This window comes from Coturnix japonica, chromosome Z, assembly GCF_054131305.1.
Source record: "Coturnix japonica strain WE chromosome Z, WE-NBRP24, whole genome shotgun sequence".
Classification (NCBI taxonomy): domain Eukaryota; kingdom Metazoa; phylum Chordata; class Aves; order Galliformes; family Phasianidae; genus Coturnix; species Coturnix japonica.
In genome coordinates this window covers 44,030,163-44,049,318 of record NC_140702.1, presented here as the reverse complement: position 1 = coordinate 44,049,318, position 19,156 = coordinate 44,030,163, and the positions used below count along the sequence as shown (strand labels likewise).

General features: G+C 36.6%; 1 protein-coding gene across 19 annotated transcripts in view; it reads right to left on the bottom strand.

Moving 5' to 3' along the window:
* NFIB (nuclear factor I B) overlaps positions 1-19,156 on the bottom strand; it is a 256,034-nt gene that overhangs the window by 58,883 nt on the left and 177,995 nt on the right. For all 19 annotated transcript variants that reach the window (XM_085527978.1, XM_015849009.3, XM_085527970.1 and 16 more), the window contains exon 3: positions 8,301-8,354. In XM_085527978.1, the coding sequence (XP_085384104.1) occupies positions 8,301-8,354 (54 nt within the window). The remainder of the gene's footprint in view (positions 1-8,300; positions 8,355-19,156) is intronic.

The following is a 19,156-nucleotide window of genomic DNA, read 5'->3' as shown; positions in this document are numbered from 1 at the left end:
ACATCACTATACTGGAGTAGAGAAGGTTTCAGGAGACCTCATTGTGGCCTTTCATTACTTGAAGGGAGTGAATAAGCAGGGGGAGGAATGGCTTTTTAAGAGAGTGGATAGCGATAGGATGAGGGGGAATGGTTTTAAATTGAGACAGGGGAGGTTTAAGTTAAATATTAGGAGGAAGTTCTTCCACACAGAAGGTGGTGACGCACTGGAACGGGTTGCCCAAGGAGATTGTGGATGCCCCATCCCTGGAGGCATTCGAGGCCTGAGCAGCCTGGTCTGGTGGTTGGTGATCCTGCACATAGCAGGGGGTTTGAAACATCAGATCTCTGAGGTCCTTTCCAACCACAGTCATTCTATGATTCTATATTACATGCAAGAAAAAGATATCTGTACCTTACTGTTTTTTGACTAAGCATTTCCTAGTGCACTGTTTGCATTAACATCCTTTGTTAATGCCTTTGAAGCCTGAAATTAAAATCCTTGGTATCTGTTTTAGATCTGTTCAGTCCACAAACAAACACACTTCAGAACATTTTATTGTTGTATTCTTCAGAGAGAATTTAATGTATTTTTTGATGGTCGTGATACTACTTTGCTATTAGGCTTGAACAGCACAGATATAAACATAGAGTACTGTTATTTACCAAAGCTCATCCTGCCTGAGAGATGACACAGTCTGAAATACATTGCAGTTATCACTATTTGTTAAATTCTGAGTTATTTAAGGAGAGTATTTCGACCAAAAACACTGTGTGTAATCAGTACAATTCTGTATAATCGACGACTTCCAAAGTCCGTAAGTAGTTTTTATTATTATTATTTATTTCCTTTTAGTGCTTGTACAGGGTAAGAGAGGGGGAAAAAAAAAGTTCTTTCGTTGTTCCTTTTTTTTTTTTTTTTTTTTTTTTCCCCCCCCAGAAATGTCATTTATGAATAAAAAATACATCTACCAAACCTAATACTACTGTGACCTGACTGATACAATTATGGGTAAAGATACAGGTCAAGCCAAACAGCAGTTCTGATCATCTCACATAGTTGGCAATACAGAAAAACATTCAGTAATTCTCCAGTTGCTACTGAAGCAACTTCTGTCTCAGTCATTATACATCTTCCTGTCTACTCCTGCATCTTGCATTCAATAGCTAAAGTATAGGTATAGCCTTCAACAGGTTATGATTTAAAATGGAGAAAAGGTTGTTAAAAATTATTGAAACATATTTTCAGTTTGTGCTAATATGTACTGCACAGAGTTTATTCTCAAATTACTTAAAATCTTACCAGTGACACTGGCTTTACAACTCTTCAATCAACCTTTCTAATACCTTCTGATTTAATTGTACTTTTATAGACAGTATGCCTGCTTATGTTCTGCTGTCTATTGCAAAAATAAATAAAGAAATAATATAAAATTATTCTTGGTATCATTAAATATCTATTTTTTTCACTTACAAAACTTGAGTTTGAGAAACTAATAAAGCAGGAGTAAGGAATCAATCAATCTGCACAGGAAATAATTCGTATTGATGTACTTTTACTTTAAAAAGAGAAAATGTAAAGCAATAAGTAGGCTTAATAGTAGTAACAGGGTCAACACTAGGAGCAACTGTCAGAAGAGAGGATGGAAGTCTTGGCCTAAATACAAAGCTGAAGTTTGACTTTAAACTAGATGACATAGTGTTTCTCCAATTTCTGAAAGCATTAACTTTACAGTTTAAATAATTTTATTGTATTGCTTCTTTTTTCAGCCTTTGGAAACAAACTTTTGAAGATCAGCTATTAATTATCTCTATAGCATCAACCTCTACAGGAAGTTCTATCTTCAGCAGGAACACTACTGGAGTACAGCTACTATTCACAATTGAAACGGTAGTAGAAAAGTAGTTTCACACTACATCTTACCATACAGTCTAGCGAACTTGCAGTTTGTTTTCTCATATATTTTTGAAGACAGTAACTTTAAAAGAGTACCAGAAACTGATTCTCACTGGCCAAGAACTGCCTACGGACAACTAAGCATGTATGGCATGAGCCAAGTAGTTACAGAAAGGATTCCAGTAGTGATGTCAGTTGAAACAGTTGAATTATCCTGTCCAGAAAAATGAAGCTATTTTGGTTATCACATGATTTTCTCTGACCTTGTTGCATAGTTGCATTACCAACATTTCTCAAGATTTTATTTTTTTGCTCTGAAGTGATGCCGTCCTTGGGACAGTGAAGAAATGCACTGCAAAAAGATCCCAGTTCCACTGCACATTTTAGCACAGTAAGGGCCTGAGAAGCTGTCTGTGCCATTATCAAGAACAAATGAGATTTTACATACTCTGATGCTTATAACTAGAACTACAACTGCCTTCAGCGTTGCAGTAATTTCAAGACGTAAATACCTAGCTTAGTTGAATCTGTAATCCACTGGAATACAAGTGAGCTGACCTGATACCTAGTAAGAAAAAGAAAGGGTGACTAACAAAAACACATAGTGCCTTCCACTCCAGAGGGGCTCAGCTCATACCCACACTCCAGACAAGATTTTGAAGATGTTGGTGGAGCTATTTCTTGTCACATGTAAGACTGTCAGGTATCAAAAATAAACTTTCTGGTGCCAAAGCAGCTTTTTGGAGTTCTAACTTGCAGATTATTTTTAGTAAATTCTTTCTCTGTGTACATTTTGAAGTAGAAAACACTTTTTTCACCACTGAACACAACTGCTTCAGAAGTGAAAGTGGCAATATTTACACACTAGGTTCATAAAGAAGGATAGTCCATCAAAAAGAAAACTTATAAGTAAATCTAAACCCATAGACAGCAAAATTCACACCAAAATTCAAACCTGCACGGATAACAAAAAATATTTACTTCTGGAAAAAGGGTCCATGCAGTCTATGAAGATTTCTGATTGTAAAGATAGCTCAACTGTCTCCTAGAACACCCTAAGCGGTGTGGATCTGAGAGCAAAAAGAAGCAAGGACATTACCTCTCAATCATTGTCATTACTAATTCATAGAGCATTTGGGAAAGAAAGAACTCCACAGAAAATCAAGCCCTAACCAAACCCAACCCTGTTTTATTTGAAGATTGCTATCTGAGATGGCATGGCTGCAGGCATACAGGAAACAACAAGCATTTCAGAATATCCACTCCCATGATGAAAAAGCAAGGTGCAGAATACACATTTGTTTAAATGCACTTCTACCTGGTTCCCCAAACTGCTACTCCAGCATCATTCCTTCCACACAAAAAGCTGTTTACAACAGAGAGGTCAGGAAATCTCTCTTATATTCCTATTAATTAGGGCAATAATTTGCCATCCACAAGAAGGTAACTTGCAGTGGAGTAAAATAATGAAACCATCTGTGTTGTGAGTCATTCAAAACTCAAAGACATTTACTGATTGCATTTCCAAAAGAGCACAAAGGTTGAGACCACATTACTCTTCAGAGGTTATTTCTGAAGCTGTAAGTTCTAAAAGTTAGAACTGAAATACTTCTTACTAAAACAGTCACATATAGGCAAATTTATTACACATTCTTTAGGGCCTGATCCAAAAAGAATGTTCTCCCTGTGGCTGCTGGCCCTTATGAAAGCTCAAAAAAGCCTTTGGGGCTCTACAGCTGCAAGAAAGATTTGCATGTTAAGAGATAGGTGAGGCTGGTTTTTGGCAAAACCTTTTTTAATTAGGGGGGTGGGGGGGGTGGGGGGGGAAGAAAAAGAAAAAAAGGAAAAAAAAAAAAAAAAGAAAAAAAAAAAAGATTGTGATTTCATTCCATTCAGGTCTTCTTTGGAAAAGATTCCCAGAACAAAATTCTGGCAAAAATACAAGGGGAAAACCCACACCAGATTGGCAATATTGGGTCCAGGGATCCACCGAGCCATGTGTTATTCAGAGTGGGAACCTCATCTTCAGATATCAAGGGCTACTATGTGGGAAAGAAGAAGGCAAATGGTGAGGAGGAATGAAAAAGAGACAGATGCTCAGTCTCTGTCTAAAAATGTCTCACCCCCCACATCAAAAAAAGTAATATTCATTATCACACAGGCTTGATCTCAAATCATCTTTGCTCCTCATTCAGCCCTGTCTGAGTTTATGGAGTCTGCAAAGTTTATCTGAAGATATTCAGCTAAATCAGAATAAATTCTACAGGGGAAAAACAAAACAAAACAAAGAAAAAAACTAGTAGATCCCATTTCCTAGAAAACAGATGAAATAATTTCTAAACATGACTGCTTGAATAATAGCAAAAATCTGAATGCATTTGTCTTCTGTGACCAAGGACATTCACAATCAACTACGTGAGGACAGTTAGGTTTTCTTGCACCTTCTGAAAGACATTTTTTTTATTCCCCAGTGCTGGTCAAGAACGATATTCTGAAGAGATCTGACTGAGAGAAAACTATTCTCCTTGTGGCTATATCCTTAAGTCACACAATGAAGCACAAACAGCAACTGGTATCATTTCCATCAGGAGTTCTCATAAAGCTCAAACACTGTTCAGATGTCCACCCTTTCTTACTGTCATATTAACATAACAGTTTACTTCATCAGTCTCTCTATTTGCTACCCTTATTTTAGCAGTTTAAAAACACTGCCTTGAAAGATTTGAGCACCCTGGCAACAACTGCACACAGATGTTTTAATGCCAGTGTGTAAGTCAAGTGTGCCAAGCTGCAATCTCATGCCAATGACAAGTAGCAAGTAGCTTTGCCGAAGTCCAACTATTGTGGCCAGTGGGCAGTGAGAAGAGAAAAATAAAATACAAAAAAATCTAGAAAATCCTTGAATAGGAGAACTGACCAGTAAGGACGACATATCTGGAGACCAAATTTTTATGGGTGGCATGAAAATCATTAGCTTATAAATGGCTCTGGATGTTTTTTCTCTTTTTACTCACTCTCATAAGTTTCTTATGCCTAACAGATGAACTCACTCTGTCTTCCATACCTATCAACCCACAGCTTCGCAAATTCTTTGTGTCACATAGATAGTAAGGAAGGTTCATTTCTTAATTTCCTTAAGCGACATAGTTAGGACACACATAAGATCATACCTACACTGAAATTACTGGGAGCTAATAATATAGAATTACACTGAAACTGCCATGCTGGGCCTTCCTCCTTTAGAAACTTCAGCAGTAGCTGAATAGATACCCAGGCATAAAGAACGGTTGTTGCTTGCCGGTTTTGTTGTTTTTGCTGTTTTGTGGGTATTTTTTTACTAGTATTTTTTTACCTATGTTCTGGCTACTTTCATTTTAAGCACTATCTGATCCAAGTCCCAGTAGTGCCATGTCTATTCTCTCTCTGAAGCCATGTAAATGTTTAACAACTAACACCAAATAAACCTGTAGCCTGTAGGTGCTTAATGAGTGGTCTGGGCGGCAACAACCATCCTACAACAAACTCTCCTCTCAGTTCAGTTTATCTCAGCTCATCTATATGTCAGCAGCAAACAAAACAATCCCTTTGCAGAAGTGACTTTTACAGCCCAGCTCAAAGAAAATCAAGTTTCATTCTTCTGAAATAAACCGAATAAAAGTTATTGAAAAACAAAATTTAGAGGAGGATATCTGTGGATCTTGCTACAAAAGTTAAATACCACTTTCACCACAAACTGCACTAGCTTAATGCAGTGTTATGCTGTCAAAATATTCAGTGTATTTTTAAGAACCTACTATAAAGAATTCCAGTAAGGGCTCTTAATGTTCTTTTGTTTGGCAAGTGACATTACCATGGTTAAGACAGCAAATTACCAGACACCCTGAAGAATGTAGTAGTCTAGCCAAACCTAGAAAAAAGCACTTTTAACACCAGCGATCTCACTAACTACAAATCAGTTTCCAGTCTCTTCTTCCTTGGCAAAGCCTTTGTGAAGGTAGTGGCATCCAAGCACTAACAACACCTGTGCCTTGCCAACACCCTGGCTCTTTGATAGTCAGGCGTCAAACCAAAACATGCTGAAAGAACAGGTCCCTTCCAGCATAGCCAATCCCTCTGCTCCTAGGCTGGTACAAAAAAAACCAAAACCAAAAACAAAAACAAAAACAAAACAAAAACAAAACAAAAAAACCAACCTCATTGGAGTCAAATAGTTTAATAAGGAAAGAACAGCACAGTAGTCCCTTTTAGGACAAACTTATGGACTTATGGACAAACTCCACCATACATCCTTGAACAAGCCCAGAAGCTCTGTATTTTGCAGTCCCACAAATTTCAGTGCTTTCTCTCTGCCATTTTAACTTCAAAACAGTATCACACAGGGAAGTTGAATGATGCTAGAATTTCATATTTCCTCAAATAAACAGATGACATCTAATTATGCTACTGTCTCTGCTCAAATGAAAGGTTTCAATGGAAGCAAAGCATGGCTCACATTTTCTGTCCTCTCTTGGCTACAGATGAAAGGAACAATGCCGCCAACAGTGACTCCAAAGTATGAGAAAGTGTTATGCTCAAATTACAGGCATAAAGTTTCATGATAAGTCCAGCAGAAGATTTCTCTGCTGCTATCTCCTGCTGGATCCTGGGACAATGGAGTTCATCAGAAATTGGGGCAACTGGTCTTATCCTGCAATACTGCCAAAAGAAAGCTTACAAGGCTTCTCTGCTGCCTCCCTTTTACTCATGTTTTTGGGAGCAAGACATCTAGACTTTCTAGAGTAACTGGAGTTGAGGCTGAGACTTGATGGGATTGGACACAAAAAAGATCCTCACTAGTGAAATACATACTTCTACCCTCCTACACCCTCCTACAAATGTTGAATGGTATTTTAAAACAGGATTTTAAAACAATGAAGATAAGTTTCCACAACTGGCCTTCACCTTCTCAAACTCTGAGGCTATAAAGGATCCTACAAAATGATAAAATGTAATGCATTTGGCTTTCACTGCATTTACAAATCTAAATATTTTGAAACAAATTCTCTAAGGTCAAATATTCCAAGTTTTACAAAATTGTGCTTATCTATGAGGAAAAAAAAAAAAAAGCAGTTTTGTTTCAGCCGTAAATTTGCTGATAACTTAGAGATTTCCAGGAGGGAGGTTTAAACCATTATCCTACGTATATTATGCCACATATTTGATAAATAAATAAATAAACAACCAAAAACGCCTGAAAAACAGCTTGACAAGTTTTTTGACCTCTTCTGTCCTCATAACTCCAAAACATATCAGCATACTTCAGGAAATATATTGCTGCTCTTTATAATAAAAGAATTCAGATTTTTTATAATGAGCTACAGCGGTTCTTCCACTGTTGGGTATTCAGTTCCAACACACACAGCACATTCCAAAACATACTGAGAATGCTTTGATCGTATCCATAGTACAAAACTGTGTAGCCACAATGTAGGCTGTTTTCCCTAATGTTTTAACAAATCCAGAAAATACTCATGTATATGTAACAGCCTACCATCACACAGTTAGTTCTTGGTTAGAGTGTGGTTCATTTTCCATTTAGAAAAGGCAAACTAAGCTAACTGAAGCTTATTAACGATAGATGTTTCTTCTGAGAGTTGAAATGTGAAGTTACAGTACGGTTTTGACGGCTGGAGTCACTCCTTACTCTAAGAAGTGACAGTATGAGGAAGTCTGTGAAATTTGTTTGTCTTACTCTGATAAAATTCATAAAAAAACCAAAAGACTTACAAGCTTTATCAGCACTGCCAAATTGATTTAGAAGGATAACTCCACAAAAGTACAAAGAGCTTTTGGCCTAAACAGTGTGAAATGGCAATGTCTGGTTTTGATTTTCTCTTGATTTTTTATTTTTAGAGAATCCTTGAAAGTGCTGTTTCCATGAAATCACAGAAATATCTCTTTAAAAAGTGCCAAATTTCACTAAAACGATCCATTAACCAAGGTACTCAAAAACTGCTCATGAACATAACATGAATTTAAAAAGTGAAACTAAAGGAAAGAAGTTGTTAACTCAGTACATAGCCTTAGAGGTAGGGCAGTTGTGTTTTGTCTGAGACAAATGGCTAATTGTTGTATGTGAGGACTTCTGAAAAGTAAAGTTATTTGGAGATCTTGTTGCCTCACTCTTCAGCCCATCCCCACTTACAAACTTTGAAAAAAAAACATGAACTGAAGGTAAAATTCCATAAAATAAATGAATCTTAATGGAACTACAATTGAGGCATTGCCAGTTTGAAAGAGCTAAAGTAATCACAGCTTGTCCTGATTATATGTACCTACCAGCACAAAATATGTTGCTGATCAATTATGCTCTCTTTAACTATTAACAGTAGTATCTTTGTTCTCAAACAATGTTAGATTGCACATGTTCTGGAACTTATATTTACCTGGTGGATTCTTGGCAGGATCATTGTGGCTTGGACTTCCTGGTTGTCCAGAATCTATAAAGAAATCAAAGAAATGTTTTACTAATTTGTTTTGAAAGTATCTCACATCCTTTTAATACCTTCCTTCAGTATTAAACTAATACTTAACTTTGTTATTTAAAGGTCATTTCCCTGACTTTCTACATGAAGGTATTAGTGAACAAACACACTATGTGTTACCCGTTTTATGCAGAACCAGAAACATTGTGAAAGATGCAATGATCCTAACAAGGGAAACTCATAGATCACTGAACAAGGACAAAACAGTCATTCAGGTAAATATTCAGGGTGTAAATACATCTACAAGAGTACCTTTTCATTCCCTTTCCTTCCATCCCCCAAATACAATATTACATAATCAGAGAGCCAGAGGTAGCTTCTTCTCAGGCAATGACCAGAAATATGTACCAGATCAGGCAACTAATGAACTACACAGTGATGAATCCTGTTTCTTTAACCTCCTCTTGAAGCACAACAGGCCTAGGATGCTTCCACAGGCTCAGATCTGCACTGTAGATATGGCTGTCCATTTTAAAACAATATAGCCTTTGTGCTCCTTGTCTGTAAGAACTGCTATTGTGAAATGAAGGTTATGTAACATAAGACTATTAAAAAACAAGCCCTGTATACTTCAAGTGTGTTCTTGATACATGCACTTAATGAATCAAGATGAGAGAGAAATCTGAAGTCAGCATACTTGACAATAAATGACATAAAAGTAATAGCTCTTAAAACAATCTTCTTTCTTTATTCCCACACCAATCATATAACAAAAGCTTTTTTTTTTTTAAACAAATTAAAACATGAAAGATGCCCCTGTATTCAGAGTGTAAGAAATTAAATGAAACACAACCTATTCATTCAGTGTATGAGTGGGTTCGATTAAAAGAAAAAAAAATCCATTATCTCAAAATGCAGCCATGTTCGTTAGTAGCAGAGGACCTCCAGAGGACTGTACCACAGTACTACAGTAACTCCTACTGCCAACTGAACCTGAGCAATGTCAGAGTTACTGAAGAGAAAAAAAAGGAAGAGAGTACATATCAACAAATATTTGTCCTTCAGTCTCCTTAAAACCAATACAGCCTTCAACCTAGAAGGCCGCTTGCTACTTAAGTTCATTAAAATATCTTGCTGTCTGCTATGTAACTTAGCAGACGTGGTTTGACATACAGACATTTCAAGTAGTTTAGAACATAAACTCAATTGTGTGGATGGTATTAACTGAGGTAGATAGAAATCAATTTCACAGTTCAAACTTGGAAGATGAGAAGTTCAGAATGAAAATGTACCTCTGTGGCCTGTAAATTATTCACCTGAACTATCTTGAGCTGAAATGTTCAACTTATCAGACAAGAAAGCATTTGGGGATCTACCACAGTACTGGAAAACCAAGGCATGTGTAAAACCCAGCTCCAAAGCTATTAAGAACACAATTAAATTTTACAATAAAGAATGAAATCACTCTTGCACAAAGTACACACTTAGAAAGCAAATTTTACACAGAATTTCTTCTACCCAGAATTTTTTCTGTTTTCTTCAACCCACTTCTGGAAGAATGAAGGGTAACTCCAGGCCAGATTTTGAACATCCAACACTTTGAGAACTTGGACCCTTGGGCACTAGTTCCCACTGCACAGCATCAGGGGCTCCTGAAATTCTTGTCAGCATAGCTGTTCAGTGTTACTCTCTCAATTTTCCAGAAATCCTGATATATGCTGGACATCATATCGTTTACTGAAATCTAACTTACTTTTCTGTGTATAGCTACATGAGCTGTGAAAGGTCTGAAACTAGATGAATGATTCTTCACAAGAAGAATCTAAGTTAGCAATTTTTGTTTTCATTTTCCTATGTCTAATCATTCTTTCTCTGGATATCACAGGTAAAATAAAGTCATGCTCTGCTAAACTTGCAATTTTAAGTTAAAATCGTTTTATCTAATACATTGTTGCCATTCCTTTAAAAATTGCTTTATTTGCTGTTAGAATAGCTTTTTTTTTTTTTTTTTTTTAAACTATGCTGAGTCAAAGTCTTCTGTAAAATCTGAAATGGACTCTAAGGAAGAGTCTTTCTGTAAAGATGAATTATGCAATTTTCCTAATACTACAGAGAAAATAACTCTCTCATCTCACAAGTAAGCCAATGGAACACACATATTTCTTCACAGGTAATAAAACGTACTTTAAATCAATTAATAGTACATGCTGCATTATCAGAACTTTCTTTAGTATTCTTGAGTTAGTTTGCTGTGACAGGAATATCTCCTAAACTGCCAGGAAAAAAAAAATGGAAACAGTGAATACTACATAGCTATTTAAATATGATCACAGTTTTTCAGAAGATGCATCAGATCTTGTTAAGAAACTTAAGCCAGTTAATTTTAAAACTCAATCAACTCAAAAACTAATGAACTAATGTCCTTTTTCTTGTATTTCAACAAGAGTAAGAGCTTCATTATCAAGAGGGAGAACTTTAACATCCTTAAAACACGTATTCTGTTTCTGCAAGCCATACAAATCATTTAAATTATCAGAAAGGAACAGTTTTACGTAGTAATGGTCCACAGTAATGGCTAGAGTACAGATAGTTAAATGAAGTACTAGTTTGATTGCAGATACATCCAATAAAGCTTGGGCAGCAAAGTTTGGGGTGGACAGAAATTTGAAACTGGGCTAACACAGCCTAACAGACAATACTTTTCAAAGCTTTCTCATGTTAAAATTCACTGAAGTGCTTAACAAAGTGAAAAAAATATTTTTCAGTTCTTGTAAAGAAGTTTTCTTTGAGTCCTAATTTCTCCCTGTCAACATGGCTTCTTTATGGATCCACAAACCAGTAATTAAAAGATGGATGACATTTAAAATAACTATTTTTCATATAATAGTAAGACAAACATAGCAAGGAATTTTCCAGTTACAGGGATAGACAGTTAGCTAATTATTATAATTTGCCAGTCAGACTTAGCTTTGCTTTATGTTAAGTTCTGATCAAACATGATTTTTACGGATTAATTCTCTCACATTTGTCTGAGCAGTAGATTCTACTAACATATTTGGGTTTCAGTGATTTCAAAAAAGTAATGAATTATTGTGTGCTGAATGTGAGAATCCACCTATGTAAGTCTTCACTTAAAACACACAGAAGCATTTCACTCTCTTGATGGAAGAGAGAGATCCAAGATGACTTGTGATGATCCAATCCTCTCACCAGTGTCAATAATTATAAAGCACTCTGTTTCTGATTTTATTGGATACAAATAGCCTTACAAAGAAGAAGAGAACCATGATCATTACAGGAATAAATTATAAGAATAACTTAATTTATAAGCAGAACACTGAATGAAAAGAGAAATTGGAGTAATGTTCTTCCGAAGGCGGGAGAAAGACACGTTTTAGGAAAGCCACACAATGCAAGGAAGCAACAGGCATGTTAAGGCACTTTAAATCTCTCTTTGTCTTCTGCTCAAGGTCATTAATTTATTTATCAACATGAACACTAAGTTTAAAAAATTACTTATTTTTCTTCCAGTGTGATGGAGAAAGACATAAAACAGACTCATTGTCTGTCTAACTGGCTTTTCATTCAATTTATTCACCAAATAATTTGGTGCATAAAGACTTCTTAAACTAGTTGTAAGTTGATTAGTTCCTTGATTACTTATTGCCCCATGAACTGTTGGTATGACTCTGGTTGAAATCAGTCTTTGTTTTTACCGGGCAGCTGTTCATGTAACTCTAACATTACTGATATATTCTGCTGAATCTGCTTTGATTCAACATGGGTACCATCTGAAAATTTAAATAAAAGGAAACAGCAGAAAGCAGAGAGAATATTAGCCAGTAAAGACATGCAATTCACCCTGCTATTTAACAGTTTCCAGAGGAATTATTAGTATTCTCCACCTAAGTTGCCTAAATTCTTTTTCAGCTGTTAAGAGAAGATACAGTAATTAAAATGTAAGTTATGCTATACTTCCCTTGTGACTCATACTACAAGGGATTTTGCTTTTAAAGCTCTCTGCAGTAGCATAAAGATGAAGCTCTTGAAAGGAAATAGATAGAATCCAGAAAAATGAAATAAAAAAAATTATTGAGTCATGCCTTAATAATTAATTCTCCTCAATACTCATACTAATCAAATAAACTTCCTCCATGATTTCACTTTTCATTTATCTTTACATCCATTTCACTCATGTGAATGATACTAACTTCATCATTTACCATAATGTAAATACACATTTGTTCTATGATACTCCATGAAATGCATATGGAGAGAAAGAGATGAAGGACCACAAAGATCTGACACCACGTAGGTATCACTTTGGTGCTGATCAAGACATATCAATAAGGCATTTGAACCGGCAACTGGTGGGGTCACAAGATTCACAACTATCTCAAGGGCTGTAATCTTTGAGCACTGCATTTCCACACAACACTGAAAACTCAGAAGGAAATGGTTGTTTCCCAGGATCACAGGACAAGGAACCTGGAGAGCTTTCCCTGCCCAGAGCAGCATAGCTGGAGCTCAGGCTGGGCTGTTTAGTGCTTCACCCAGCCACAGCACAAAACCCCAAGATCAGATATGGCCCAGCCTACTTGGATTTCAGCTCTATGGCTGAGCCATCGTGCTTGGGAGAAAGGTTTTCCAAATTATCTCTTCATCTGTCAATTTCTTTCCAAACATTGTTCTTTTAGGAAAGTTTTCATCATGACCAAAAAGAACCTCACACGGGAAAGATAAGCCTGCAGGATAAAGACTCACATTTTTTTCCAACAGCATGTTCTTCATTAGCGTTATACGTTCTCTGTCATGACACTCAAAGTGAAACTCTCACAGAATAGAAGTGATTTGTCTTTTAAAATGTTTTTTTGATATATTTATTCTAGAAGTGATTCTTTATTCAGCAGGACTGCTAACCAGTACAATACTGTTGGACTGGATAAGTACATATAGTGCTATCAAACACATAAAAGAAGACCTTTATGTGTTTGACATTCATACAGCTGATCTTAATTGGGAAGCCTATAGAACTGAAGTCTGAACATTAAGTTAGACATAGCAGAGTGATGATAGGAACTACTCTGAAGGCCAGTTGTGCTGATCTTCCAAGGGCAGCCTGCACATGTCACATCAGGAGCCTGTGGGGCACTGCTGTAGAGGCATTCTCTGCTTACCTGGAAACAGTACTGCCTGCTAACACAAATGTACCTCAAAAACACAGTGAGAAATAAAACTGACTAGTAGCCACCAAAAGCTAAAATATTTATCCCTCTTTCCTATTTGCTCAACATATTTTAGCCCAAGCAGTTCTGAAGATACCTTCAGTCAGAGATGACTGGCTTGGGAGAAGATACTGCATTCAATTTTAATCTTTAGTTTTAGCCTGTTTACTTTGGAGTGGGGGCAAAAACATCAAGAACAACTCAGTCATCGACCGTCTCATTCCACCACACTCCCCCACAAGCTCCAAGAATAGACAAGTTCACCTATAGCTGATGCAAAAGGAAGAAACTCCATGTTTTTCAGCAGAAAGCCTGTCCTTGTGGGATGTGCGAGTGGCAGAGCTTCAAGGAGTCAGTGATGGCAGCTCTGCAGCTAAGATGGTTCCACTTTTGTGCCTCCCAGTGACTTGGGATGGCAGCAAAGCAGAGGCAGCACATGATGCTTCAGGGTGTCGGGGTAGTGCAGGTCACAACGGGCTCCCACCTTCACCTCCTCTTTTATCAGTAGCTCAGATCTGCTGCTGCCAAGTCACCCAACCAGTCATTGTCAAGACTGTTAACTTTTCTTCAGAGTGTTTTAATTAGGTAAATAAAAAATGGTAATTAAATCAACATTACGTAATGTGTTTCTGATTTGTAATCTCATTTAAATTAATTAACTGACTCAGCCCTTGTTTAGTTTTTAAACTGCCCTAGTTAAGAATTGGCGCTCTGGGAGTAAATCCAGTTTCCATACAGTTGAAAGAAACTCAAGGACCTAGAAGCACTTATTGGAACCTAAATAGCAATAAGCATACTCAGCATTTCAGATTTTTGTCCCAAACACAGATTTATCTTTTTAATTTAAATTCCCTTATTTGCTTATGTAAAATAAATCACAACACATATTTATTCAAAATATTTCTTTTACAATTCATAAAGACCATATGTTGCTCATTTTGGAAACCTAACAACTTTCCCCAGCTGTGTTATAAGATAAGCTGTGCCTGGAATATGTACATATTCTGTCTGTGTGTATGTGTGTGTGTGTTTTTGTGTGTGTATATGTAAACTTTCTTAAGTTTTAAAGGGTTTATATTTTGTCATGGCCTGAAATGAATGTTTCCCATACTTCATCATATTAGCTGAGCACTTTTTTGACATGCACGTTAAGAAGAGATTTACATAGGTATCTTGCCACATGTGGATGAATGTGAAAGAATGAAGTTTCTTTCCAAAACTTTCTGGATTCAGTAGGAAAAGATGAGATATGAACACTTAATTTTATCCATCTGGAAGACACTGTGGATACTAGCTACAGTCAGAAACATTCAGAAGTTGTTGTTGGAAACCAAGAAACCTTTTACATTAAGGTATGCATCACAAAAGGCTTTTATTAGAGATTCTTCAGAAAATGAAAAGCAGAAGGTATAACACAGTGAAAGACTTTTATATGGATGTTCAGAGAAGAAAAAGTGATATGAAAAAATGTATTCATGAAAAAGTTGATATCTGCATGAACAGAATATAAATTTGCTTGCTTATACATTCAGTCAATGAATAAAATGGCTACTTCATTATGTTGCATTACACTACGAAAGACAAAACTTGACTCCTATTTTCATGCATCTAAGAACTTCTGTATGAATCCTGGTTTCATGGAATTCAGCATGGATTTTACCACAGACTTCCAGGCAGACAGGATTTGATTTTCTATTGTTCTTTATAGCAGTAAAGCAAAAAGAGTTCAGGGAGATAAAATGTTTTCCTCTACACAAGGCAATATTTTTAGACATGGAGTAATGATGATGTGGCTATTGAAAAAAAATAAAAATTAAAAAAAAAAATTAAAAATCAGTTTTGTTCAGCATGGGCCTCAGCCAAAGGTTGTTAAAATCAACACAAAGTTGCTCTAGAAAGCTTTGGATGAAGCACTTCGTGGTAAATTACTTACAATTGAAAAGCACAAAAGAAAGCACTGTTCAACAGATACTGCATGATAGATCTGCATTTTCTCTTCCAACTTCATTCCATCTTCCACTAAATTAAACAATATTGAAAACTGGATTCTTCAGCCTTCCAGAATGTTGTACTCATGTACTACTTCATGAGTCTAAACCACCACCTAACAAAAAACTCACAAGGCAGTCCATGAACATTAGCAGAGGCTCATGAGGCCTCTCTGTTCTTCTAATGATAGAAGTCTCCTAAAACAGTAAATATGCCACTACACTATGTGCTAACTGGGGGGAAACAATTCGCAATTAAGCTAAAATGCTTGTTATGTACTTATCATGGAAATCCCAAAGTAAGAGCACTTCAGCTAAAAACAGTGTGAGTTAGTATCTGTGCCAGTCAGTATCAGTGCATTCAGAAGCCCAAGAAATAATTAATGTATTCTCCTAGAAAGGAGGGAAAAGACCAAATGAGTTGAACAACCCAAGCATCAATGCAGTGTTTCAAAACACCACAATATGTACTAAGGAATTTGATAATTTTGATCAAGTTAATTTTGATAAGGATTGGGTTTTTTGTCTGTTTCTTGATTTGGTTGGTTTGAGGGGAAAATGTTGTGTTTTTTCAAAACGTTGTCTATAACCTGCTAAGTATGTCTTTACAGTGCCATTTGCTGCCATATTTGTAATCATTGCGGAATTTATTGTCTGGTGTAATGGACAAGGGAAATGTCTGTGCTCTTGAGGCCCTGTCTGGAGTACTGTGTCCAAGTCTGGGGCCTCCCACTTGGGAAAGATGTGGAGCTTCTGGAGAGGATCCAGAGAAGGGCAAAGATGATCGGAGGGCTGAAGCATCTCTCCTGTGAAGACAAGCTGAAGGATTTGGGCTTGTTCAGCAGGAAGAAGGCTGCAAGGAAACATCAATGTGGCCTTCCAGTATTTAAAAGATTACAAACAGGAAGGAAATCAACTTTTTATACACATAGATAGTCATGGGAGAAGAGAAAATGGTTTTAAACGAAATGAGGGGAGATTTTGATTGGATGGGAAGCTTTCCACTGACAGGATGGTAAGGCAGACTGGCACAGGTTGCCCAGAGAGGTTGAGGATGCTCTGTCCCTCAAGGTGTTCAAGGCCAGACTGGATGGGGCCTTGGGCAGCCTGATCTAATACTTGATATAGCAGTTGGCAACCTTGTCTTTGTCAGGGGTTTGGAAGTAGATGATCTTAGAGATTCCTTCCAACCCAAGCCATTCTGTGATTTAAAGGAGAATACACAAGAATACTGATACAAAACATTACAGATCCTTAAATGACATATTTTTGTTAAAAATCAGCTTATGATATTTATGTCTCAAGCCACAGTGTACACACATAATTCATACATTGTGCTACTGTATTCTTTACAAAGTTGATTTAATTCCATCTGCCGTAATCTAAAAATTCAGAGTTAAAATATGTGCTGTCCATGTTCCCACACACATGCTATTAAAAATCAGTGACAAAAGTAAATCGACCTAAGTAGGTTATGTACAAGAACAGCTAAGAAAATGACCCTACGCTTTCAATCTTGTGGTTCATAAACTTAATTGGAATTACATGAGTAGCAAAACCCCCATGTTTATTTTTCAGCATATGTGAGTTGACAAGAAACTGATAATGGGAAGAGGTAATGTATAGAGTATTTAAGCAACAACTACAAATATATGTGTGTGTATATATATATATACACAATCAATGTATTGATTTTCTGTCAAGTTTGACCTTTTACAGAAAATAAAAATTAGAAGAACCTAATCATATGCTGTGCCATAGAAGCATGGGCATGGCTAACTACACTTTGCATTTGAGGAGGCAAGCTCTGCAATAAAAAGGCAAGCAATTTATTTCAAAGCATGAAGCCAATAAAAAAGAAAAAAAAAAAAAGCATATTGGCTTCAACCTGGTCTTTCAAGTTTAAAAAAAAATAATAAATTTAAAGAGGGTATCAGCATTTGTTTGTTGCTTTGTTGTCGTTTTTTCCACACATCTACTAGCAACAGTACTGCCACTTCAGTCGTATTGGCCAAAGACTTTTAAAACAAGTTTAACCCTATCTGTTCATGGTATTTTTATTTCTTTTTCCAAGCATAATTCTGTCATTTTGTGGCTACTATCACATGGGAGCATCTGTTTTGTAATTCTGTATTTTTCACTGTATTTTTAATTAGAGCACATCCATTTATGTTAGTTTCTAATGAATTAGCATCATCTACAGAGGGAGAATTTCCCGAAATTGCTACAATACAAACTGTAGTTTGGGAACCTTGATTTAGTACATTTGCTTGTTCCATATTCAGCTACTTTTGCTCATCATATCTCGGTTTCTTTTCTAAAGCCGGTCTATGTTCTTGTAACAGCTAGGAGTATTATACACTTGAAAAAAGATAGTACGTTTTATCTAAAAAATCAGACGTCAGCGGTACAATGTTTGCTGCAAGGAGGGTCTCAAGGACACAGCACTGCTTCATAAGCACTTCCATGTCAGACACCATTCTCCAGACTGCCCTTCTGCTGCCCTCACACTGCAACAAAATATAAGGGAATATTGGTAAAAGTTCAAACTCAACTGTCGTACCAACATCTGCCTCTGATATCATGGGCCAACATTATAAAAGAGGAGGCATTACTTTCAGAGCAGTCCTGAAAATAACTGATGTTTGGGGCTTTGTAGAGGAGAAAACCTGATGTGATAAACATGGTAAGTCTCTTGTGTATTACTAAAAGAATGGAAACAAATGTGAGCAACAGCAAACAACAACAGCACTGATTGCAGAAAGTTTTCAGATTTTTAAACTTTAAAGCATAAAACAGTAACCTTATATTTACAATAACCTTTGTCTGGGAACATTACTAACCATTCTTCTTCTTCTTGCACCCACAAAACAGGTTCAAGATACAATTCAGCTTCTTCTCGTGTATTTAAGCACTCAGATTTCTGCACAAGCTTAAGTAGTACTGAGCAAAAGCTGACAGCTCTGTTCTGTATTTTTCCTGGAGAAAGGCATTAAACTCACTTGACCTGAAGTAATCAGATGAGACACAGTGCATTACACAAGATTTGGGGTGCATACACTGTAATTACAGAAGACCCTTTTTATGATTGACTTCTAGTGACGACACTTTAATAAAGAATTTCAAGCTTCTCAGATTTTGCCTGACTTTTCTCCCTTCCAGCTGTCCCTGCCCTGCACTCACAAATACAAGCACACACAACCTGTGACCTTTGAAAAAAAACATCCTTGCAGCTCCCTTTCAGACCCAGACTCCTTCCACTGTGGTTGCTACTGAACACTTCAGAGCAGTGTAAAGTCAACCTGTCTGTGTTCTTTGAGCCATGGATTTGGAAAAGTGTGCAATTTCAAGGCTAGACTTCATTCAGAGCAGCTTATCTTTCTTTAGCTCAGGTTTCTGAAATTTGAATTGAAACGCAAATTAGACCAATTGCCTAGTTAGACAATCATCTTTAGCTTTATGAACAGTTATAGCAAGCAAATCTTCTAAGCCCCAAAATGCTTTTATGTTTTCAAGCAGTTTTCCAGGAGATGCTGTACATCTGAATAACAAACAGTATCCCTTTAATGTCTACTTAAAAGTGAACCATGAATAACAATAGAGT